General features: G+C 38.3%; 1 protein-coding gene across 3 annotated transcripts in view; it reads right to left on the reverse strand.

Annotated features, from left to right (window-relative positions):
* The window catches only part of LOC110828742 (uncharacterized), a 47,364-nt gene that overhangs the window by 8,412 nt on the left and 12,817 nt on the right, over nucleotides 1-26,135 (reverse strand). Inside the window, exon 2 of one of the 3 annotated variants that reach the window (XM_087358071.1) lies at nucleotides 1,973-7,334. The exons of 1 other annotated variant lie outside the window; for it this stretch is intronic. In XM_087358071.1, the coding sequence (XP_087214197.1) occupies nucleotides 3,877-4,290 (414 nt within the window). In that variant the 5' untranslated portion in view covers nucleotides 4,291-7,334 and the 3' untranslated portion in view covers nucleotides 1,973-3,876. Of the gene's footprint in view, nucleotides 1-1,972; nucleotides 7,335-25,920; nucleotides 26,005-26,135 lie in introns of those variants that run through there. One more of the 3 variants, XR_015537628.1, reaches the window with a different exon arrangement.

Here is a 26,135-nt window from a genome sequence, read left to right on the forward strand (position 1 = left end):
TGTGATCCTAATAGCTCTGTAGAGACAAGAATGTGGGGGAAACATTTAATTTATAATTTATAGTTGAGTGCAGGAATTTCTGCACCCCTTACAAAGCGGGAAATTGTTCGCGCGTTATTTATGAGTGCAACCATCGTCTTGTTTATAAGTCGATTATAATGTCCGCCTATTCATCTTAATTCTGTCCGAGGCGATACTATTAATACTTTTAATATCAAAGTTTCAGTAACCCTATAATCGTAGACCAAAGATATTATGGCATACTTTGCTTCAGGATTCTTCACCTTTTAAGACCTCTATGCTCACCACACTTGAAAATAATGTGATTGTTTAAATTTCCCAGCATCTTCTATATCCTGTAACCTGTGTCCACACATATATTTGTTTGCCTTAAACTTCAGATGAATAGGTATTTTGTCACGGACAATAATTTATTTGAAAGCTCTCTCATCTTGTTACAAAATACGGAAATTATGATTTAATTTTTAAAGCCTGGTAGTAATAATATGTGGCACACGTTCTAACAATCGATAACTCTGTCTTTTGTCACAGAGTTTATGTTTCTAGTATGATAACAATAAAAATCATTAACCAATTGATCTTTGTATTGGTGAAGCATTGTATTTTCATTGAGGTAAAAACTGAATTTTTAAGTATTATTTACGAGCTTCGGCTTCAGGAAGGACGAACGGTTTCCGCCTGGGAAACTTCGTAGCCGAAAATTTTTCTTTTCTTAAATGCAGTGTGTCTAATTACTCTTCCTCAGATGTTTCTCCTCTTTGTCACTCGGTTTAAAAGGGTTTAAGGTTCGAGATATATATATAGATATATATACACATACGAGGCGCGTCCACAAAGTAAGTTTCCCACTCGTCCCACAGCTAGCAAACCTTATATTGCGCGAAGCGACTGTGCGTACGTGATAGAGCAATGACGTAGCATGGCGCATGCACTAACGGTACTTCCCGCGTTCTCACAGTAACATCGTTGCAGCTGTTGAAGATGGAGGTTCTTATTCCAGCTCCCGCCGACTGTGAAGTGCGGTCAGTGATAAAGTTTTTGAATGCACAGAGCATAGCGCCGATCGAAATTCATCGTCAGCTGTGCCGGGTCTATGGGCCTAACGTCATAAGCAAGCAGATGGTGCGTCACTGGTGCAGACAATTTTCAGCAGGCCATTCAGAACAAGCGGCGCGGGATGCTTAGTGCCGGTATTGTCTTCCTGCACGATAACGCTAGGCCGCACACGGCTCGACGGACAGCAAGTCTCCTGCAGGAGTTCAGCTGGGAGGTGTTTAATCATCCACCCTAGAGCCCGGACCTCGCTCCCAGTGATTTCCATCTTTTCCTACACCTCAAGAAATTCCTGTCCGGGCAGCGTCAGCGTTTAGAGAATGACAGAGAGGCGGAGATGGTTTCACACAGTGGTTCCAATCCCAGGCGGCAGACTTCTACGACACAGGTATTCAAAAGTTGGTCCCACGGTATGACAAATGTCTCAATTCCGGTGGCGAATATGTTGAAAAATAGCTGGACACTTGCTGTATCTGTTGCAATAAATATTTCCATGAAATTGTGTTTGGTTTCTGTAAACGGCCCCAGGGAAACTTACTTTGTGGACGAGCCTCGTATATATATATATATATATATATATATATATATATATATATATATATATATATATATATGTATGTATGTAATAGCCACGGTGGTCTAGCGGTTAGAACGCTGGCTTTGTAATCCTGGGGTCTCGGGTTCGATTTCCGGCGGTGCCCGAATTTATAACTTGTGTTGGGCAAGGCCGTGGTCTAGACAACACGGAATTTTCCTCCGCGGGCTTCCCCGGTTTCTCCGTGGCATCCCAACAATTACTCCATTCACACACAGAAGAAGGCAATGGCAAACCACTTCTGGATCATCTGCCAAGAACGTATATGAACAGGTCCCAGTCCGAGAAAAGGATGCTACACACTTAAGCAGAATTTTTTATTTTAATAACAAGCATGTTAAAACTTGTATAATCTGTGAACATACAAAATGTTATACCTAATGTAGAACAGACAAATGCATGTATATAAGTTACATTTCACCTTGTCAAGGGATAATTTCCTTACATTTTCGAAAAATAATACATATTGAACCCCCCCGAGGAGGTGATTGCCATATTACGTTACTGAGGCCACGTTCGTCCCAGGCCGGGAGGTGGTACGGCTTGGGGAGGGTAAAGCGGTGAAAAGTCAAAAGAAACTACGTCGAATAATCAAAGTATATTATTTAATGAAAAATATTTAAATATAGGATAAAAAGAATCAAGACACCTTTCAGGGCTCAAACTCCGGCTGGGTATCCAACCCCAGATGCCCAACTCAATCCCCACAAACCCTGACTTGCCTTCCGAATTTCTCCTCTAGTCGTTCTCTCTCCGGCGGACACACAGACTGTCCTAACTGCCCTGCTATCTCATCAGGGTCTCGAAGCCGCAGACTTCAAAGAACTTAGATATGGGAGATAAGCCACTTCGAGCCATGAGGCATGGCTCATCCTCCCCCCCAAAACTGCTCCCTGGGCCGGGGTTTTCGTAGTAAACGTGCCGGTAGCTTGGATCGCATGTGACTTCAGGTCTGCCCCAAAGCAGCTCCCACTCTTCATGCGCGATCCCATCACAACTCCACGGGACTTTTCTGGCTGTTCAGTTTCCTCTCTGGCCCGGTCCAGCCCTAGGTAACCAACCTGACCACCCCGGGCTCCCCCCTGGGTGTCCATATTGATACCGAGCTTCAGCGCGGGCGTCCAGGCAAAGTGGCATACAGCAAACCAGATCTCCAAGCCATGAGTCATCACCAGAACGTCGGAGCCCTAGCCCTGTCTTTCAGCTTCGTAGTGGGCAGTTTCCTTATGAGAGCAGGGCGCTGAAAGTGCATGTACTCAGAGACGCCGAGAGTCACGACTGAGAATACCCCAAAAAGAAATTACAAATCAATGTGCTTGTGGTACAACACCCAACCGGAACGCAAGCCTCAATTGGTGTTACAATGGAACATACAGAATGGTATTCTGCATAAACAAGAAACAAGAATGTAACTTCACAAAAACAATGTGATAATTTTTCACAAACTTCAGAGTGCCCTCATACAGATCGAAAGAGAAGTTTTTAACATTATAACCAACTTCGAACATACAAGATCTGTTATACAAACATTTCACATTGAAACTCCTTATTGATGCAAATTGACACATACATCACAGGTTTCAAATGTTTGCATCTCCAAGACATTACGAATACTGCACTTGGTTTTATCTCCATCCCTTTTGTCACTTCATGTTACACCAAACCTCTTCTCTTTAAGTGAGGCTGGAATTTTCTCAGCAAGGACAAGCGGATTCATTTCCACTCCAATGAGTTCATCCCCAGTCAGCCAATCCACATGAACAGGATGCTTATATTTTCCTTGATTACAACATCTCGCCTCGAGGACCGACACAACAATGCCAAAGGCATTTTCATACAGTTATGACATATTCATTCAATACTCTACAGCACTGTATCTAAACATCATATCTATAACACTCTCCAATACTTAAACTAAATATTATATCTATTACATGTCCATACCTTACTCTACGGTACTTAAACTAGACACTATACCTATAACATGTTCGTACAACACTCTCCAACTAAATACCAAAGTAAACTAAACTGAACTTAAACTAAATACCAAATCTATTATAACTATGACGGCCATCCTATCTAAGATCTATATATGTCACACTATCATTACTTACAATATACCATGCCATGTGTATAGAGAACCTGTCCCCTTGCATGGCAAAGGGGACGAGGGGGTCTGTGTGTGTCCATCGGACAGTCTTCTCCGGCTAGTCTACACGCCCTATTGTTTTGGGAAGGAGAGCCCAAAGGATTTCTTTTTCCCCAACTATGCCCAATTTGAACAGTGAATTGGCCTTCATCAGAAAGTTCACCAATGCCTTTGGCGAACTGCCATCAACCACGTCGACAGGACGAATGGATTCCTCCACGGGCATTTCCCCACCAACCGAAGGGAGCCCTCCAGCTTTAACCTCAGCCAACTTAATATCAACGGGATATTCAGGTCCCCTTACTTCCATGCGAATCGCCGAGATCTCCCGTTCCTCCTGTGTTCGCAAGAACGCGACGAAGCGGGATCGAAGCTCGGCAAGAGGACCAGTGGCATCCACTCGGTACCTCTCACAGAGCCTCGTAAGGTTCTCCTTACTGAGGTCGTAGACCCAGCCAATTGTCGGAGCCATGAGAGAGAGAAAAAAAAAACACCAAAAACTAATAAATAATAATTAATTAATTCCACCAAACCGCAACACCCAGTGATCTAAAGCAAGGCCCATCCAACGCCCCACCTGACAAACTTGCCCGCTAGCACGCTCAAATACCAACAAGCGCTAGCACCGGCAAGGACGGCAGGCCATAACAGAACCTGTCTGTGCCACACGGTGTCCTAATAGCGCGTTCACCACAACACACTTAGGACCTACAAACCGTCAAAACCGTTGGAATCCAAAAAAAACTTCCGCAAACTAAATTTCCGAAACCACCAAATTTCCGAAAACCACGCTCTGCTACCATTTTGAACCCCCCCGAGGAGGTGATTGCCATATTACGTTACTGAGGCCACGTTCGTCCCAGGCCGGGAGGTGGTACGGCTTGGGGAGGGTAAAGCGGTGAAAAGTCAAAAGAAACTACGTCGAATAATCAAAGTATATTATTTAATGAAAAATATTTAAATATAGGATAAAAAGAATCAAGACACCTTTCAGGGCTCAAACTCCGGCTGGGTATCCAACCCCAGATGCCCAACTCAATCCCCACAAAACCTGACTTGCCTTCCGAATTTCTCCTCTAGTCGTTCTCTCTCCGGCGGACACACACAGACTGTCCTAACTGCCCTGCTATCTCATCAGGGTCTCGAAGCCGCAGACTTCAAAGAACTTAGATATGGGAGATAAGCCACTTCGAGCCATGAGGCATGGCTCAATATAAACATTTAAATACTTCCCGGTCGTCTCTTTCACACTCTTATTAAATATCTATTATGTTCTTTCCATGTTAAAATTTCAGAAAGGACACACCATGTTTTTGTCGGTTGTGTAAGAACAAAGAGTTACATAACCTCCACTGACAAGACGCTACCCTATGTCATGAAAATCAAACAGCACACATGCGACTAACTTTACAGAATAAACACAACCTTCTAAAATTTTATAAAACTCGATTTCAGTTTTGTTTTTCGTTAAACACATAACATAGCGATTCTAGGCAATGCAATACAGTAGGATGAATTAGTAGTTCATTTAATATGCAATTTAAGATTATGGAACATTTAAGTTTAGTGTCAAATTAAAGCATGTCTACTGGAATATTTTACTTTAATGAGCATCGGAGTGTGGACTTAGGAAAGCACACAGTGACTGAATGCAAAGGTTATTGTCTATTGTATATCAGGTCGTAGACGACTAGAGAACAATGCTGTTCTGTCCTGACGTTACAAGTCAGAATTTTGTTAAGAGAAGTTTGATTCTTTTGTTTATAAGCTTTAGCGGCATTCCTTCATTGTAATGTTATGAATGGAATTGTTGATGCTTACGAAATTTTAATTACTAAATATGAATGAGAACACAGAAATATACGGATATACAACCGTGATTAATTTACGTTCTCAACCCTACAGAACCGTTCAATAAATGGCATTTTGGTTGAACATACATTGAACTTTAAACTGAAATTATTATACAGGTTTAAATAAACTTAAATCAGATATACCTCTCTTTTATATTTTTAAATACAATAGGCCTATTCAATTTCTTCACTACATTTTATATCTACTGTACATAATACTGTACGTATACCAGAGGCCACTATAACATTCGTGTTATTACGGCCTGAACTTCGAACAGAATAAAGTCAGTGAATGTGACTGACTGGGTACAGTATTGTAGACGTTTAGCGACGTTTAAGAGGTACTTGCCGATTTTCTTATAGCCCTGATGATGGAGACAGTATCACCTCTGAAAAGTCTGTAAACTTATACCATACTAGACTGCGAAACAACCCAGAAGACAGTCATACTCAAACTAGTTGCCGTGGGAACGTCATGTTTCACAGAATAAACCCACTTCAAGCTATCAAATTTACCTTTTCGTCCTCTACCCAAAATGTAACTTCAAAGTGTTATTTCAGGTTACCACGGCGGCGAGTTCACACTCTGGTAAAATTTTACAGACGTTTTGAAGTTCTTACTACCCCTCAAATTATGGCAATAAGTACAGTGTGTAAACCAACAATTCTTTAAACTTTCGTATGAGTGTAAAACTTGGTCGCTCACACTGAGAAAAGGACAAGTTATAAAAATGCCTCATTCGAAATATTGAGCAAAAAAATTGGACAAAAGAAGAAGTTAGAGGTTAATTTCAAAAAATACATGGGGCAAAGTTTCATAATTAACTTGGGTTTTAAATGTACAAAACTTGTATCGTGGATGTAGAAAATAAAAGACTGTCATTTTGTGCGGAACATGCCTTGAAAAGATACCATTTGGCAAGCACAGAGACAGAACTTGAGTTTTATCATGTCTGGATACGATTGCTTAATTCGTCGGAGGTTCACTCGATTAAGTTTACGTCGTTTATCGGCTCTAGAGGGGAGTAGAGAGGGCAAGGGAGAGGCTATATGCGCAGAACTGCATTGCTGTATAGTTTACGTCACCAACCAACAAGAAACAGTTTCCAATTTTCGCCACCGGCTGTCCTTAGTTAGACGGGATATAATGTCGGTACTGAAACGTATTTCCGGGAAACATCGTAGGAATATTAACTGTCATGAAGGGAATAAGTCCAGATATTTTTATTGTTACTATGTTTCATGAAAACAGGGCGTGTCTTTAAATTATAATAATGTATAGATTACTAGGGGGCAATGAAAGACGTGGATTTGTTTCGGTTTTTTAACAGATTACATAAGACAAAGCGCCGTGCGCATGCTGCAACTCTTCAGACACTGCTGAGAAGCGGGTCGGTAGGCACGGTTTATTCAGGCGTTTACCCAGCCAACAAGTCTATTATGCTTATGTTATCACAACATTTTAAAGCACTCTAAAAACAATTCGTAGTGCTAGGCGGCGCACATTTAAATTCTATAACTTAGTAAATCTTACTCCTATAATTTTACTGTTGTTATTTTATAACGTTTTTGCAGAAACCTGACAGCCTTTATTTAATTAATATGTAACGTTTTAAATTTCGTAGTATGTTAACATTAATTCGCTCCATGTAACCATGCGAATCTGTAAGAAAAGAAACACATCAGTAAACTGCAAAATTTAATGACACCATCATTCAACTGAACTGTTAAATATAATCTGTAGACAATTTGTATTTGGTCATAAATATTAAATCAAATGAACTTTCCTTTCAAGAAATAGTGTTGACTGGATTCAGTTAACTTATAATTTTAAAAAAAATATTAAGTTATTGCAGCAGGGTTGAGGTTATAGGCCAATACCCAACATCGTTTATGTTCATCAGATGTGTATAGAACAGATATATTGTACGTGATGTGACGGAACATCTGTTTCCGCTGAAAACCTTCCAATCTGCTATAATAGCCGCCATCATATTTCATATTTCAAGGTCACGGTATAAACGTACAACGTTGCAACACTATAACGTCTGAGCCTAGGCGAGTGAAGACAGATCAGAACTCGCTATAATGTTGAATTTGAGCCGAGCCATAGTGGGGGTGGGGACCGTCTGTGGCCTTGAAGCCTGCAACTTGATGACGTTACTACAAAATCCGTGAAATGTGCTATGCCTTTAAAGTTACCACACCCTTGAACTTTCCATTTATTTGTCAGCAATAAGACCACAATCTCAGCGCTAAATATTTGTAGAGTGTAATCGGCAAGTTTCTACAAATATGCGCCCAAATGAACTTCTAAATGCGGATAAACAATTGGTCCTCTAACGCCTTCAATTCAAATAAATTATATTACGAGTTGCAGAATGTCAAAATGCTTTAACTTCAACTTCGCAGTCGACACACGTCACATCATTTTATGTTTAACGGCGTATTCGTATTATTATGATATTTTTGTTGGGCATAATTCATTGTTTGTTATTTAGAATTACACGAATTTAAAAATAAATACTTAAAATTCTAAAACTTTCTAAGTTTCGGATATATGTTCTGTCTCCGTCTACAAGTGGGAAAGCATCTGATCTTTGGGGCCCTTTAGATAAAAATAAGGATAAAGGCCAGTGATGAAGATTATCTTTATTTAATAAGCCCCACAGTGCAAATATGATGTCTTCTTACCTGAAGATGGAGACAAAGCCAGCAACCGAAACAAAGTAAATCTGAGACTTTTAATGTTTTAATTATAAGACTAGTGAGTCTGATTGTAACAATTATCGAGAAATCTCCCTCTTATCATCTGCCAACAATTGTTTTAATTTTTCTGACGAAGTTGACTCCGTACGCAAATTAAATTATTGGGGATCAGCAGTGTGGGTTCCAGTCGTAATAGATCCACAAATGATCACATTTTCTACATTTTCCAGATACTAGAGAAAAAATTGGAGTCAAATGGGACAGTCCATATACTATTTATAGGCTTCAAGAAAGCCTATGACTCAGTTAAAAGAGAAACTCTTTAGGATATTTTACTTGAATTTGGTGTATCTAAGAAGCTTGTCGGGCTAATTAAAATGTATTTAAGTGAAACCTCTAGCAGAATCCGTGTAGGTAAATATTTGTCCGATGCATTTCGTATTCATCAATGACCTGAATGAGGGAGCTGCTCCATCGCCACTGCTTTTCAATTTTGCCATCAGGGAATACCAAAAAAATCAGGGTTATTTGGAATTGAACGTGACACGTTAGCTTTCGGTCTGTGCTGATGAAATTAATCGGTTGGGCGATAATATAAATATTATAATAGCGAACACAGAATCACTCTTAAAGGGTAGTAGGGATGTTAGTCTAGGAATAAATTCAGACAAGACAAAGTATATGATTATATCTAGGCATCAGAATTCAGGACATAACCAGAATAAAAGGATCGCTAATAAATCGTTTGAAATCGTGACAAAATTTAAGTAATTGGGGAAGACACTAACGAGTCATAATAATGATTACGGAGGCAGCAATGACCTCTTAAACGTCGGTAAACTTCTACCAGACTACACGGCGCAACAACCCAGAAGACAAGATGTCTTCGTACTTACCTCCGTGAAAACTTCATATCCTAAAAGTAATAATACCATTCATGACTAAATCAAGAGCAGATTAAATTCAGTCCAAAGTCTTTTCTCCTCCTGTTTCATATAAAAATTAGATATTAAAATTTTAAAGAAAATGTAATTCTGCCAGTTGTGCTGTATGGCTGCGAAACTTGGTCTCTCACTTTCAGGGATGAACATTGATTAAGGGCCTTTGAGAAAAGGGTGTAGAGGAAGATATTTGGTCCTAAAAGGGAGGGAAACGGTTCTGGAGAAAATTGCATAATGATGAGCTTCACGGACTGTACTCCTCACCTGACATTGTCAGGGCGATTAAATCAAGGAGGTTGAGGTTGGCGGGACATTGAACACGCATGGGGAGGGGTAGGGTGTTTACAAGGTATTGGTTCGGATGTCTAAAGAGAGGAAACCTTCTGGGAAGACGTAGGCGAAAGTGGGAGGATAACGTTAAGATGGACATTAGGGAGACAGGAATCGATGGAGCGAACTGGATTCAGCTGGCTCAGGACAGAGTCCAGTGGCGAGATTTTGTGAACGCGGTGATGAACCTTCGGATTTAATAAAGAAAGTGAGCTATTCTTTGACAAGCCGAGTATACAATCGACTTTTCAAAGAATTTCCTGTACCGTAAAGTGAGTGAGTGATGTTTTAATGATTCCAGTTATGTAACTTTAAATAACTTAATGTGCGCTAACCAACTTACTTACTCTCTTTATTGCTTATACACACTTCCTGTCTCTTTAGTTCTTTGAGGAATTTTGCTGCCTTATACAGAGTGAGTCAGACGTATGTTTACAAACTTCGTGTGCGTGTTCCTGGATCAAAAATAAGAAAAATTGTTCCTATGAACATGGGGTCCCAAATATTTCATTTTCAAAATAATAGCGATAATGTACACTACTCAATCAAAGTATTGTAGTAATATAGGAGGTCATAAAAATATATCTCTCTTTTCGGTTCAAAGTGCTGCGTTGGCTATAAAATAATATCTGCTACTGTAAATGAAATTCTATCTTTAAATTTGTAGACTTTGTTAAAAGTAGAAAAGCTGTGATCTCAAAAATACTTTGAAGTGTTTATGTAGCACGTGAAAAGCAACTCACGTACGAGGTAAAGTCGTCTGCTTCTAGCGGAACTGTACAGGTACTTTCGAAAACTTCGTGTGATTGGCTAAACTAGGTGTGTCCAACTTTTAATTACACAACAAATTAGTTCATGTGGCAGTAACGGCGATGCCCCGGAGGATTTCGTGGTTTGGCCAGAAAACGCATGATGAGTTTTCAACACCTATAAACAATATTTCTTTGTATCGGAGTTTGTCTTAAACTGATATTGTGATATTAACAGAATTCCCACTCACCTTAAGCTTATGTAGCCGAAGCTTATCTAAATAATATATAAAAATTCAGTCCGTGCCTCAAAGAGAACAAACATCATACGAAACCAATAAATAAACACGCTGTGTGGACAAAAATTCAGAGTTATTTATTACTAAATCTGGTGGTGCATACAGTTTCCATTGGTTTATGAAGAGTTAATGTAGGAATGAAAATCTTAAAGAATTTCGACCTATACAGCAAAGCATTCTCGTCAAAATTTGTTTACGGATTGGTGTGTTTGCACTTAATTGAAACGCACTAGTTATTCATGGTTGACATCCAAATGGCCAGATAGCTCAAATCAGTACTGAGAAAACTACATTCATAACTAACCTAACAAATTACTTCAGCTGGATGTTCCTCCATATCGGATGTCAGTTTAACACATTTAAGACTCGGACAAACTAAAAATCCAGCATCTCCTACACTTAAATGTAATGGTTATATGGCCATGACTCGGTCGCTGGAGCCTCATTTATGAAAATCAAGCCCTGTTAATGAAGGCGATGCGCGTATTAATATTGGAGATTATCAGCCAAGATATAGTTCCTTTTTGAAGAATCGTTTATTACGCCAACAGGTGGTATAATTTTTTCTTAATGAATTTAATTCACATTATGAAAAGAAGTGATTAAAAGCCATGTAACTGGTTTATAGGTGTTTTATACTGTATGGTACAATCAACTGCTCAAGAGATTATCAGTTGACTAAAATTATAATTTGAACGTAATTGGCGGCGTGTTTCGAAAAACAATGTATCATTAGGCGGCCAAAAATTTAATGTAAATAACTTTACTGCCCAAACCTTCACAAAAGTATTCAAAATAAATTTGTCCCAACTGATTAACTTATGTAGATGGCTGCACCAAATAATACATTACTATAAAAACAACTGAGGTGTTCATTAGAGGAGTCTACGTTGTTTTTCCTAGTCTCTTAACTCCTAAACAGCAGTAAAAATTCTTCACGTAATAAGAAACACACCCTCTCGGAAAATTCAAATGGAAACAGCTGAGTAAAAACGAAAATTTCGCTTTCAGAATAGTCACAACAGTCAAATAATCGTCACCAAAATTAACACATTACATTTTCTCCCAGCCGAAAGAAAAAATATAGCAAATTCTAATGATAAATGGAAAAATGTATTTAACTTCTTATGAAGTTCCAGATTTTCACGGCGGTGAGAACGATAATGTTATTATTGCTGCTCTGCGTTTTAGCGCCAACCATACTCGTAGGTAGGTGCCAACGTTTCGGAGAAAGAAAATATCACCATCTCCATGGCTGTAGTGGCGATTCTTGAAAGCGGGGGAATTTATACTGGATTAGAGGAATGGAATGGTGAGAGATGGCCTTCCCTTCATCTAACTTTACGTTAAACCTTCCACTTTCCAGCATCACCACTTCAACCCAGACAATGTAAACAATATATTTCTCCGAAACATTGGTATCTACATAATAGTCTACACTGTACTAAAAACAGAACAACATATAAAATTTCTCAACCCTGAAATGGAGTTCAAAGCACTCTAATCCATGTGAATGAAGAAGAAGAAGAAGAAAACTGCGAAGTCCCAGTAATGTGCACTTCAGATTTTAACTAGGGAACTAGGCAGCCAATTGCTGGCCACTCCGTATGTCTCTTGGGGAAAGATCTGTCTATCTTGTTAGGGCTGCCTTAGAAACAACAACACAAGTCCTGTAGCAGTGATGCCCACTGTAATTACGTTACCAGCCAAGTCACCTCAAGACGTGCTCCTTAAACCTCAGCTTCTAGGGAGATCGGGGATGCGGTGTTGGTTGTGGATATGCGATGGTGTGAACAAGTGTAATGGCATGTCTGATCCGTTAGGAGCTAGGAATTAGAGACAAGACGCTGAAGGGAAATACATGATAGAAGGGCGTATCAACAAAATAGCTGATTTAGAGGACAGTAAATTCTTGCGTTTATTTAGTTTGACAAATGTGCATTGTTAGTGTTCATACGCCCTTCTGGCATGACATAAATCACATTATTTTATCTTGCCCTTCTGGCATCATGCCCTCGATATATGATTTGTTCTATGTTTGTGGCACTTCATATAAGGGTCTTGCATTGTTAGGGACCTCTCATGCTCAAGCGATGCATTCCCATAAGCGTTTCGTTTCGAACAAACTAATAAATTACAAGAAAATCTTCAGCTCCGTCAACTAATACATTTCTTGCCATGAATCAGAGAAGTGTTGGACAGTAATCCTTCAACCTCATCCAATTAGAATCTGTCTAAAGACGGCTGTCTCTGGGTTGTTGCGCCGTGTAGTTTTGTAGAAGGCAGTAAGCGCCTCTAAAATTTCGGTAAAATTATACCAGACTACACGACGCAACAACCCAGAGACAGCCGCCTTCATACTTCATGTCACGAAAATCTGAAGTATCACTTAACCATTAACCGTTTACAACATCCTTAATTCACAGACGTAGTTTAAGTAATGTTCAGAAAAATTCATATGAGTACTACCAATAACATAAGAAATAAATAATATGCTAAATGTATATGCATCATTTAATATTATGTTTTGCATGTTTCTAATGTTTCCTTAAGTTTCAATTATAAACAAAGCCGCAGTCTTATAATTTCCCACGAATATATATTTGCTCAGAAACGGAACCTCATTGTAAAATATGTTACACTAATCAAAAAATTGTACTGACCTTTTTCTTAATATTTATTACACCAAACGTGTTTCCACAATCACGAAGTCTTCATTAATACTTCAAAATGTTTGTTTTAACACTGACACTGTGAGGAAAAATGTCGATTGCATGTCTTCATATTTAGCGGTGTATTCTAACATTTGTTATATATAGGCCAACAGATTATTTAAAGCAGCTTCGTGCTTCAAAGTTTTAGCCTTGGCTGCGAAGAGAGCTAATTAATCAGTAAGGGCATGCACTGGTGAAATAATACAAAGATAATATCAGGCCTCAAGCCGAAATATGTATGCTAGCAACACATAAATTTTCAAAGTACTGACGGCAATGAATTATAACGTAGCTTTACACGTCTATCTGATCAATGACTCCGTTATGAGGCACTAACTGATGACAAATTTCCGTGAAGTTCGATACAAAGAATTTGTCATCTTATCCTTGTATATAGCAACTCTCTGTCTGCCATAACAGTTTGTAAGACAGGAACCACAGTGTAATGTCTTCATGTCGCAAGTGGCAATGTCGCGGACATTTAAAATAATGTGGAAGGTTTTTTTTACGGTGTGTTGTTATGAAGAGCAGAAAACACTAACATGACTGAGCGAAACATTTTTCTGCTAGCAACTCGCTTTGGAATTCGTGGGGAATAAACATATTTGTTCCTGCAAGAAATTTTAGGTTGTTTAAAATAAATATCTTCATCATGTAAAAACTATATTTAATAATTTTTCTACAATGTATCAGTTTCTGGACACCCCTTTTCCTAATTTTCACAATACAAGGTTAATAGGTTGTTGGAGTACTGTTCTCGAGAGGGCCATCTTTGTAATAATAATTTTTCTGCAAAGCGCCGTTTGGTAGAAATTGGGTAGGACGTACTGGCTTCCGGACAAAATCTAGCTTGGCCAGTATATAATTTTTGCTCGATGTAATATTAACCATCATTGGATTGTTTTAATTAATTTACATCTTCATAATGCGAAATATTTTGTTTAACACTTTGCTTAAACCCGAAAAATTTTCGGGTTCTCCGTGAAAAATTCTCGAAATAGGAAGAAACAATTCTCTGAAAATTTTGTGCCTAATTTTCGAAACAAAAGTCCACCATTTTCCCGGTGTCGTCTCCGTAAGAGAAGCACTAAAAGAGTGCCTTCTCTTTCGATGACGGTGTTTGGAATTTGCAGGGTGGGGCAGAAGGTCATATAATATAAATTATATAAATGGGTTACTAAGATCATTTTATCATTTTAAGTTAACATACGAAGGCGAATAGTGACGTGTTCTTGCATTATAAATGTTATTAAGATCTACAAAATGTAACCCTTGGAGCTTTAAAATGCTTCTCCCAAATTCTTTCACTATATTCTCCTATATCATGAGTATATTTTCCTATCTTAGAGTAACATAAAATTCTCAGCCATAATGGAGACAAAATATATTCAGGTGTTACTGGAATACAAACCGGTACTATATCATTAGTAGGCATAATATTCAGTTACTAAATCGGTATAATCTGTGTTCGAGTTTGTGTTGGAATAAAGTGTTCCGTGTTTAATTAAGCTGCCTGTCTACATGATTACTACATGGTTATTCGATGACCTCGCAATTCTACATATTAGCGTTAATTAAACTGTTTGTTCTCTGGTTCATTAATAATGTTCTTGTGAATCATTTCTGTCCAAACAGCCTTCCTCATGGTCTATTGTGACCAGGATGCCATGCAATATGGATGGCTAGTTCATCCCATAAATGTGATGCAAAGCGCCTGCCATATTTGCAAACATAAAGTCGTTCTATGAACTATTTGACTTCAATGATGCGGAAGTATGTCTGTATGTAAACACATTCGTTGTGCAGGTGAGTGGGTAAGACAGTACATCGCGTAGGTTATTTGTTCGAAAGGGTTTCGGATAACGCTCGTTTGACGTATTGACGTTCGTATTTCACTTTACCTTCCATTGTTTTCGACGCTTGTTGTTATATTACGAGTAACAAGTTTGTAAATGTATACACTTAAGAGATGCGTATTTTGGATGAGATCAAACAAGCAGGCCAATTTTTGCGCTTACATAAATTAATCTTGAAAATTATCCGATCTAAGTAAAACTTAAAAAAAGCTTAACTAATTGTAATAAGATTCTCCAATATGATATTTAATCAATATTAGTTTGTACGTTCTCAAGTTGTTTCGTGGATACGGACGGACAGACTTGCGTATGAAGCTATTATAATAGGCGCTCCGCTCAATTGCGAACACCTCAAAGTATAAATTAATGTATAATGTTAACATTCTTGAACTTCCGAGATTTACTTTCTTTGTTTTTATAAGTTTGGTAACTTATGAGACAAAAAAGAACTCTGTGAAATCAGTGAAGTGTTTCTAGACAAGATGATTCCGGCAGTTTGTATCGAATCTGATGTGAAACAGGTAACGTAAATGAAAAGATATGTTAAAATATTTAGAACACAATAATTAAGCCGTATGCATATATAGAAACTTAAAACCTTGCATAACGTATCGAATTTCTATATATAAAAACACATTCTCACCAACAAATTATAATTTAAAACACATTGTACCATTCGTGTTTCAACCTCATGAGGTCGTCATCAGTGGCGTTGCGTATTAAAGCAGTCCATAAAGTGTGGTATTACAAAAGTGTGGTTTATAAACATGACACAAAGGAGCAGGCAGATTATTTTGTGACAACATATTGTTCTATGAACTATATGGATTTAATAGACCTATTTAATACACAACGCCACTGATGATGACCTCATGAGGTTGAAACACGAATGGCACAATGTGTTTTCAAGTGTAAACAGTTGGTTTCTTTTTGTGTTTTTATTTATAGAAATATACTATAGAAACATTTGGTGAGTATCTACGAATAAACAAACCAATTCGTTGCATACCAACCGACATAAAGGGAAAAATAAGTTCAAAGACCGAACTGTTGCAAGGAATTTCTAACAGGAATGAAATGGTAATGATTTTATGTAAGGATACTATAATTGTAGATAAATATGGTAACTCGAAAAGTATGAAAATGGTAACAACTCGATTACAAAAGAAAGACTTCAAATCGCAATTGCACTTCGAACGACTTTAAATGGCTGCGAAAATTTAAAAACGAGACAGAAAATAAAATTAAGATATGGAAATTAAATTCATAAAGTGACATAGTTGCATCGTAGAACACGTAAACGTAATTTTCAATAACGAAAGACAATAATAGTAGCTGTTTAAATTGTGAAATCCAGTGAATTCGTACTTGTTATAAAATTCTTACCGACAAGTGAGAATTAAGATTCTCGCGGAGACGACTATTAAGACGTAATGTAGTGTGGTAGAAATTAACTGGATACTGGGAACGACCCGTTCTTCAAGTGCCTGAGCACTGCGGGACCCACTTTTCATTGGCTTGATCTATAGACATTTGGTAGGAATCCTTGGATGAGAGATCGGCCCGTCGCAAGGCCTTTACTTGTACACAGGACAGCACAACACAGAAAAACGCGAACAAACATCCATGTCTTGAGTGGGATTCGAACCCACGGTCCCAGTGACCGTGCGGCCACTGGGGACCCCAGAAATTAACCAACGCTTCAGAAATGCTCAATGCCACAATGTTTTCTTTAAATGTAATTTTAATACTCACATTTACCAGCAATGAGATATTGAAAGCTTCAAGAGATAAATTCACCCAACAATTTCTAGTGCATTTATCGCATTATTAAATTTTAAATCGGTTGAGAGATTTCGGAGCGAAACGTGCGCACTATGAGGACTAGCCCTAGATATTAAGCGTTCATTTTATGCCCTTAGCACTAAGAACGCATAAAACGGAACACGTGAATACACTCAAAAGAAAAATAACACCTGAAAATAAAAGCCAAAGTTCTTGGTGGCTTAAAATTCCAGGTAATCTATTAATATAGATTTCGGAATTTGAAGGAAATTACATTTATTTATTTAAAAATCATACAAATTAATTATCTATTTCGGATTCCAACAACGTGAATGTCATACATAGCTTCGAAATTTCAAAACGTCGAAATATCTGAAAACTTAAGGTATAAATTTAAAGATGTCCACGGGTGCTTAAACGAGCATCAAGTCAAGAACGCATTGGCTATGGGAGATTAAAAGTAGGTTTAGCTCCATACATTCTCACTTTCGCATTAGGTTAACGTTCCTGCCGTTTTTATCACTGGTAAAGCCACGCAGTATCCAGTGTATAAGAGGCTGGGTGATCTCTGTAACTGGTTTGGACGTGGTGGTTACGAAATTCTCTGGTCCAGTTGGAAATCTAACCCCGGTCTTTTAACCCTTAGCAAGATTGCGTCACAAAAAATTGTCCACATTTTGTACATCTCTTTCTGTTTCTCTTTTTTGTTCCATCCGCAAGTCCGTCCGCACATCCACGTGTCTGTCTGTCTGTGAGCAAGTCTCATGCATTAATTAGAAATAATCTGGCAACGAGTGAGGGATATTAATGTTTAACTTGGAGCGTGATGGAATGTCAACATAGAAGCACCAATTAACTCGGTAAATCCATTACCAGAACACACAACCAGGGAACAGCAGAGCTGCGTTAGAGACGTTCATAACAAAATTTACACGTGAAATTAATCTTAAAGTAATATTATGGTGAATTCCTTTACATTTACTGCTCATAATGTGTGCAGTTTACTCACGTTATCGCCATACCCCATGAGTTAGAAATCTGTCTTACCTATACAAATCTAAGTCAGAGGCTCCTAACAACGTTCACCCAAAGACCAGTGAAGCTCCAGGTATTCAATATCTCACGCATCTTTCTACACTACGACGTAAGACATCAAGCCTATCAATAATTTTTAACTTAACACAACAAAAATTATTTAAATCCTTCGAATCGTCTAAATAATATTTTAGAACACAGTCAGTACCGCAAAGAATATACATTTTAACATTACGAAGAACAACTGGTTAACGCTGTTTAAGGAAATAATCGCTGTTTACAGTATAAATTATATTATTGGCGTTGGTCTTAAGAAGTAGTCAAATAACGCAGTCAATGGAGAAGTCATTTTGAGAAGCCAACGGTCGCTTGTGGGAGTTGAGATTTTTACCGCGGTGAAAATATTGACGCTGACCTTGGTGGTCAAATACTGGACGTGTAGCTAACTACCAGCGTTTTGGGAAAACATACTTTCTTTCATGGCTGTTCCCCTAAAAAAATGGTATGTAACTACACGGTGTTACAACTCAGCATGCCATCATCGGCGTAAATTATCCACAGTTATTGGACTCAATTTTACCCAGAGCCTGCCACTTCTTTGTAATTTGGGCCAAATGAATCCAGTTTACATCATCACACCTTATTTTTCACGTTTTGATAACTAGCAAAGTTTAATCCCGGTGTGCATAAATTTTAATAATTATAAATGTGATAAAAGCTTATAAAATGTAAAACAAAATACTGTAAGTTGTCAGTTAATGCCCTGTAAACTTTCTCCTGCAACGTAAATGCAAATTACGCAAGAAAGAAGATCCTTGGGTGAAATGATGTAGGCAGTTAAGATTCCGCTCCGTGGTTTCGACTTCATTTTTTACATTAAACTTTTACACCAGGAAACTTAACAACTAAATGCTTAATATTTTGTCCATATTGATCTTCTGGGATGAACTTTTATACACATACAAGCATACTATGTAAAGCTCTGAAGATAGAAACAGTATGTTCCTCCGAAACGTCAGTAATTACCTACAAGTCAACAAGGCGTTAGAACCTACGTGGACATCATCACGGACGTGAGATACTCAAAGCTCGCTCAATATTTTATTGTAATGTTTACAGCTAAATAAGCCTGCTATTTCACTAACCACAATATGTTGAGGTATCAACCTAAAGGAGACTGAACTTGGTACAGACACAAAAATAATCGCTAATCGTGGCCTAAGTGCTGTAATCATACACGAAACTGACATCTAGATATAATCGTGAACTTGACCATGTAAACTTTGGAATTTCTCGTTTCTAACGACTACAAGAGACATTTGTTTCTTTACGACTGTCGAAAGGGTTGTGCACTTTTATGACATGGAGGATTTGAGGTTTTCGGTTTGCAGTGCCGTGTAGTCTGGTAGAAGTTTACCAACGGTTCAGAGGGCCTTGCCACCTCTATCATCAGGGCGATACACAGACTATTTCGACAGATGTCCTCCATGAATTTCCTCATTCCCGAATATTACGACAATTCTGTACGTAGTTCAAAACACATTAACCCCCTCCCTCTTACAATTTGCAAATCTGATATAATTGATAATCTAAATACCGCTCGCCGTCCGCATTGCCACTATCGAAACTTCGAGTTACAGAAACAAGCACTGATCCATGGAAGTGTATACAAAATTAAACCTAAATCGGCCTGTAATTATTGAGGGACATAGGAACAGCATTCGTCCATAAACGCCCCATACGAAAGCTAACGAATTAGTCCGCTACACTTGAATGAATTTAGATCATATATTAGGTGAACAACGAGTGTTGTAGTCGTAACCCCCTCAATGCAAATACTGCATACAATGAAATTCAATATCAGATTCAGGGCATGCGAGTGGAGGAAAAGGGTCGAAGCGATTAATAAAGAAAACCCAAAGTAGTATTCCACGTGTAACAGAATTTTCTGGCAGCTAGATTGTTTTTCCGTGTCTAATAACAGCTGCATTATGGAGGGTTTGTAGTTTTGTAATGCTCATCACCCAAACGGCACGCAAGCTGTGTTACAACCCATTTTCCACTTAGCTCCTGTAGTTTATATGAAACTGTGAAACGTAAAAGCAGAGAGCGTTGCCATCACATTAAATTTTAAAAAAATACTCTCTAAAGCGACTAAAATATTCAGAGATGACAATCGCGACATGAAAATATTCGATGATTTCATAATTGTGACTGGACTCATTTGTGCACCTCAATCCTACATGACATTTTTATTCCCCGACGGCCATTGGTAATTTCAATCACTTAATATTTCCATTACCTGTGATACACTTAATGCATTCAGCAGATTAGTAGATCACTATATTTAAATAGAGGGAATTTTTAAAAAAAAATTAATGTAGGCCTCGTATTAATTATTATATCTAATTCCAAAAAATCACCCTTAATAGACTCAATTAAATTACATTTAGTCGTAACGATAAAGTTATAGGGTCTAGGGTAGAGTGATGCAAGATGGGGACCCTAAGGTTTGAACAGCTCTACAAAAACTAAATAAAATGGAACATTTAAAAAAGTATTTATTTATTATCTTTGATTATTAAAGTAACCAATGACATATTGTAGTGGAGAAAGAAGGACGTCATCACTTGAAAAATGGCAATGTAAAAAAAATCTAAATTGCACCGTCTTGACCCGTATATGGGGCAAGATGGAACGAGCTCATGGGGAAAAATGGGGCTGTTCTTCAATAACTTATTTTTCATACAAAGGACACAAATATGCACACTTGTTACATTTTCCTCGTCTTCTCCCGCGTAAGATATATGTGCCCACTTTCCACAGTGTCCACAGGTTTCCCAAATTTCAGCTGACACACAGTACAACTCATTGCAATACAAACATTCTGCCTCATCCTTATCGGCGGATGTTGAACTACCTTGTACAGACACTCTTGATTTTTTCGTCGACTTTTGGGAGACCTTCGTTCTTGATGTCCTGTTCAACATAGACACTACCAGGATATCGAGCTGTTCAAAAAATTTGGTTACAGCAATCTTGTTGAACCCCCTTGCACGAGCTGCAGAAGTTGTCTCCGTTTTCCTTAGCGGTAAATCTGGGTGCCTCTTCATGAATCCCCGAAACCAATCCACACCCGCCTCGCCTTTTTCTTTGTCAAAAGGATGAGGTTTTCCATTTTTCTCAGTTAACTGAAATGCCAGATTTCTAAGTTCTTTCGTTGTTAATCCAAATAATCTTCGCTCCATAACTTTCAAACTTCTTCAGAAGTAGAAAACATTGTCTGATTTGGTCCTAAGGAAACTTTTATTTCCTTGTTTGGATTCTTCTTCGCACCCTTAACTTTGCTTTCTAGAGTAGTTTTTGGTACCCTGAATATGACAGACGCCTTTCTGTACCCCAAATGTCCTTCAATCACCTCGTCGACAGCGCGGCGCTTTGCGTCTTCACTCCAACACTGACGCTGCGTTTTCCTGACACAGTTACGAACCATTGTCTAATATGCAAATAGAACATTAGGACTGCCGTGTTAACACTTTTACCCCAATTCATAATAATTAGAAAACTGAAATAGTTGAAAATATTACATAATTTTCTTTCGGATGTTATTGAATTTCGTGACATAATTCCTAATTAATATAACGCTAAAGAGAAGCTGAAGTTTATATGCGTATATGTATTAGTAGTAGGATTCTAACAACGAATTAACAGATTAGAGCGCTTACAGGACTACGAAAATACCGTGGGATTCCTCATCATGGCCCGCCCCATCATGCCCCCAGCACACTCTTGACAAACATGGCTGCCCTAGATAGTTGTCTGGTTCAACTCATGGAACAACTACTGATTCTCACACAGCCAATTCTATGCTGTTTCCACTATTTTGTCAGATAATTATAATTCCCCAACATAATACTGAGTAAACTGATTGAAAATGACCACCAGATTAGATCAGCTGAGGTAAAATTCAAAGAAATAGAAGTGTTACTTACGTTTGAGTATTTTCAACGGCGTCAGTTGCTTCTCAGACAAGGAAAGGAAGTGGGTTATTAGTTCCAAGCGCTACCAATTGAAGGCAGCACTTACTGACTCAGTTCCCCGTCGTGCACCACTCTCCCCTACTATAAAAGACCCGATTTAAATACAGCATAATTAGGCAATGAAATGATTTCTGTGGCTGATCAGTTCACAAAACTTGTCAAAATAATGATGGAAGTGTCTCGAGACAATCCATCTGTAATTGATTCCACACATTACATTTTCGAGTATTTCCTTCTTCTTCTTAATACCCTTACGGATTATTCCTAATCTTATTCAGAATTACTTCTGAAATTGTGAATCAGTTTCGGCATTTATCAGGACTCCTTGGATAATTCGCAAGGCCTCTACTTATACAAGACAACGCAACACAGGAAGGCGCTGACAAACATCCATACCTTGAGCGGGACTCGAACCCACGGTCTAAGTGTCCATGCCACGCTTCAGACTGCGCGGCCGTTGTAATCGGAATTAAGGTATGTATGTCCAATAATTAATGATACTGACCATGTCAATAAAGAAGTTCTTAAAATTTTAGAAGAAGCTGCTTAAATATAGACACTTCAGACTTCGCAAAAGAATAATAAACACATTTCCCAATGAAACGTCAAATCATTAAAATATAGGTTATTGCGCTGGAAAAATGTGGAAATATGTAAAGTTGTTGCAAACTATGTATTTCTATCAATAAAATCTTCTCGGGCAATCAGCCGCGTTAACTGGTTACCGTATTAACGAAATGGTTGTTGAAACTCTACCTGTGTTACTCGTGGTATTTGTATCTTGTAATAGTGAGTATATACCATATATATAATTTGTTGACTGATAACGAGTTCTCTTGTTCTGAACAATATCGATTCCGTCAGTTTCCTACAGATCCTATTTTGATTCTTTGCGTGTGGTATCTGTTTTACCTTAATGTTTTCGGTGATCCGCATTCCAAGGTTAGTACTGTCATTTTCTGTATGATTCACAATTTCGATGGGCCACCCCGACGGTCCAGCGATTAGCGCAAAGGCCAAGAATTTTAAAGGTCCCGGATTAGTTGCCCACCGTTTACACTAAATTAATTTAGTTCACTTCTTTATTTTGAGGTGCTAAATTCAGCGGCAATTTCTCAGTCATGTTTTGCTTGATTCTCTACCAGACAAAATCATGATTGAGTCCAAATTGTGCAGAGGCAGTGGGCTGGTCACAGCTTGTCTCCTTCCTACTTTGGGGGAAAAACAAAACAATACCTCGTAGGTGTCAATGTTCCAAATCGCCTATCTTTTGTTGTTAATAATATAAAGAATGTAATGCTGTAAAAGATTGTCGTATTTAAAAATTTCCAACATTCCAGTTTAGAAATACATATAGAATTTGAGACTTTCGCGGCGGCTACAATCAATAAAATCTTCATGGGCAATCAGCCGCGTTAACTGGGTTGGCGGTGTTTAGCGGCCTAGCCCAGTGTACACTAATTTCAAAATAAATCCTAAATGATAAATAAAAAATCAGTCAGTATAATGCCAACTTATCACCTAAGAGAGAAGTACAGCCAATTCTCCAAACTTCGTATAGGCCTAAATCAGGCATACGTCAAACAATGGACAATGCTCAAATTACTATCGGTAAGCTGTAACCAATGTGGAATCTCAGAACATAAACCATACTGATTCGTCCTGAAATTCGTTCACTTATAGAAGAGAAGAAAAGTAAAATGTATACGTGAAGTAATATGATGTATTCACACTTAACTAATATAAATTTTACTGTTAAAGTCGCATCAAACATAGCCGCCGAGAGAATATCACTTATGTTTCGTATTATGGAGGTCCGCGGTTCAAATCTCGGCCTGCAGTTTGGCTATTTTGACTGAGACCTTTCGTAGTTTCTTCAGTATCTCCAGGTAAGCGTCATTATATTACTTTAAATTTGTCCACGATCGCTTTCTTTGATATTTTCATTAATTAACCTGTCATTTAATACTATTATAGAGTCAATGATACTGGCAGCGTAGTTAAATAAAGCCACAAATAATTGTGTGGCTTAACGTTGGTCAATGATCCAGTCAGGATTCGAACCGGGTAGTTCCCAATTGTGTCTGAAGTGTTAGCGATAAACCAACGTGTTGTGTAAGCTGAACACAAATGTAGGACGAGAACTCTCGTTACAGCATCAGCATAAACGAAGCAGTTACAATCACTGAGCTCCAACAAGAGAAACAGCCATACAATGAATTCTAGCCCACGCTTTGTCTGTCCGTCTGTCTGCTTGTAACATTAATTATAGCAGGCAAGCCGTACCCACTCTCTTCCTTCTTGGATGTAGTAATTAAAATATTCATAAGATGTCACTGTTTGTGACACTATACGCCATTGCTAGTAGTTCCAGATTTTTCACTGAATTTCAGAGTGAGGTTATGTTTGCTCCAGACGCTCTTGCCACGGATTGGACGAGAAAGAAAGTGAAAGGAGAACTGAAAAGGGACTTATTCTCCTCTGAGACACGCCAATTCTTACGTACTAAATATGAAAGCCTTCGTGTCTACATAAAAAAGGGCAAAAAGTCGCATCTCAAAATAATAATCTTGAGATTGTCGTGGAGCTGAAATGTCTACTGCAGCTTCAGTCTTTATCACTTGATATGCGGTGATTTAATGTGATTAATTCATGAGTCTCATTGCTACTTCCCCACATTCACGATTTATTTTTAATGTTCTTGTAGATGGATACAGTAATAAATGAGACAATTTGTAAATAAATATAATGCACAATCATAAACATCACAATGTTACAGAATTATCACAAATGACCTGAGCAAATTAAAATATTTACTTAACAAAAATTATACATACAGAAATAAGCCTTATAACACTGGAAGAAGAGCTTCAAAAATCTTTTGCAGCCGCCGAAATTTTACTCCAAGGGTGGTCACTAGGAGCGAAAGTTTGGATATGGCAGTAAAATGGCGACACAACTCGAGACAGCAAATTGAATTCGCATGTGGAGGATTTTTATGTACTGTCGGTTTTACCAGAAGGCAAACTTGGCAGTCGCCTAGGGCGGCGAAATTGTGGGGGAGACAAAAACTGAACGAATATAAAAGGATAAGTAGCGTAAAACAGAATATACTAAGCGTCAATAGATAGAAAGATGAAACATAAGGAAAGAATGGATGTGTTTTCGCTTTCGCGGCTTTGTAATACCGCCACTAATACTTGGCGTTGTATACAAATTGTTGATGTCGGCACATTTCCTCGTGAACCTTCGGTCATCGTCGTCATTTGCACTACATATCTTGTGTTATAAGTTGTTGTTACGCTCCTGTTTAGTAATATGTGCACATTTCGATAAAATGTATATTTGAAAATACACGACAATTTGTTATTTCTGAATATGTATCGTTAAAGACAACAAAAATTACTATTAGTGTTCAAAAATAGGGCCAGGAGTTGTTCCTTGGCCCTTGGGTCCAACGAGATAAACATTCGTGACCCGAGGGTAGAAAACAAAGTAGAACCACAGAAGCAATCCTCTCTTCATGGACCAACTGCAGGTAGAGACTGCAGCCATTCCTATGGATGTGTTAACAACGCGACGATATTGCCCCCTGGGTTTAGATTCTGCGTGGATTCGTACGAATTCACGTGGCGCCACAACGCAGGACAACATGGCCGGCCACATTCAACGCCGTGTCAACTCGTATGTCACATCGCTAACTTTAAGCAGCAGTGGTGCACGGATGCCGGAAGCTCTAGGTTTAAGCGCCTTACGCAATTGAATGCAGTTTCACGACGTCTGAGGGTACGTTCATATCTTAATGTCTTTTGCGATGGTCTTGTATTATTGCTTTATTTTGGACCTGTCCGACGTGTTTTAAGTTCTTGAGATTTCTGAAACATTTTGGGAAAACAGACTACAGATAAAGTCCAAAAGAGAGAAAATCATAATTGAAGTATGTTCTTACAGCATATAATCAGCATCTGTGTATAAACAGCGGGTTAATTGCTGAAAATGTTGGGCC

This window comes from Zootermopsis nevadensis, unplaced genomic scaffold (assembly GCF_977971745.1).
Source record: "Zootermopsis nevadensis isolate Lab colony 2312 unplaced genomic scaffold, Znev_1.0 Znev_ptg000029l, whole genome shotgun sequence".
Taxonomy (NCBI): domain Eukaryota; kingdom Metazoa; phylum Arthropoda; class Insecta; order Blattodea; family Termopsidae; genus Zootermopsis; species Zootermopsis nevadensis.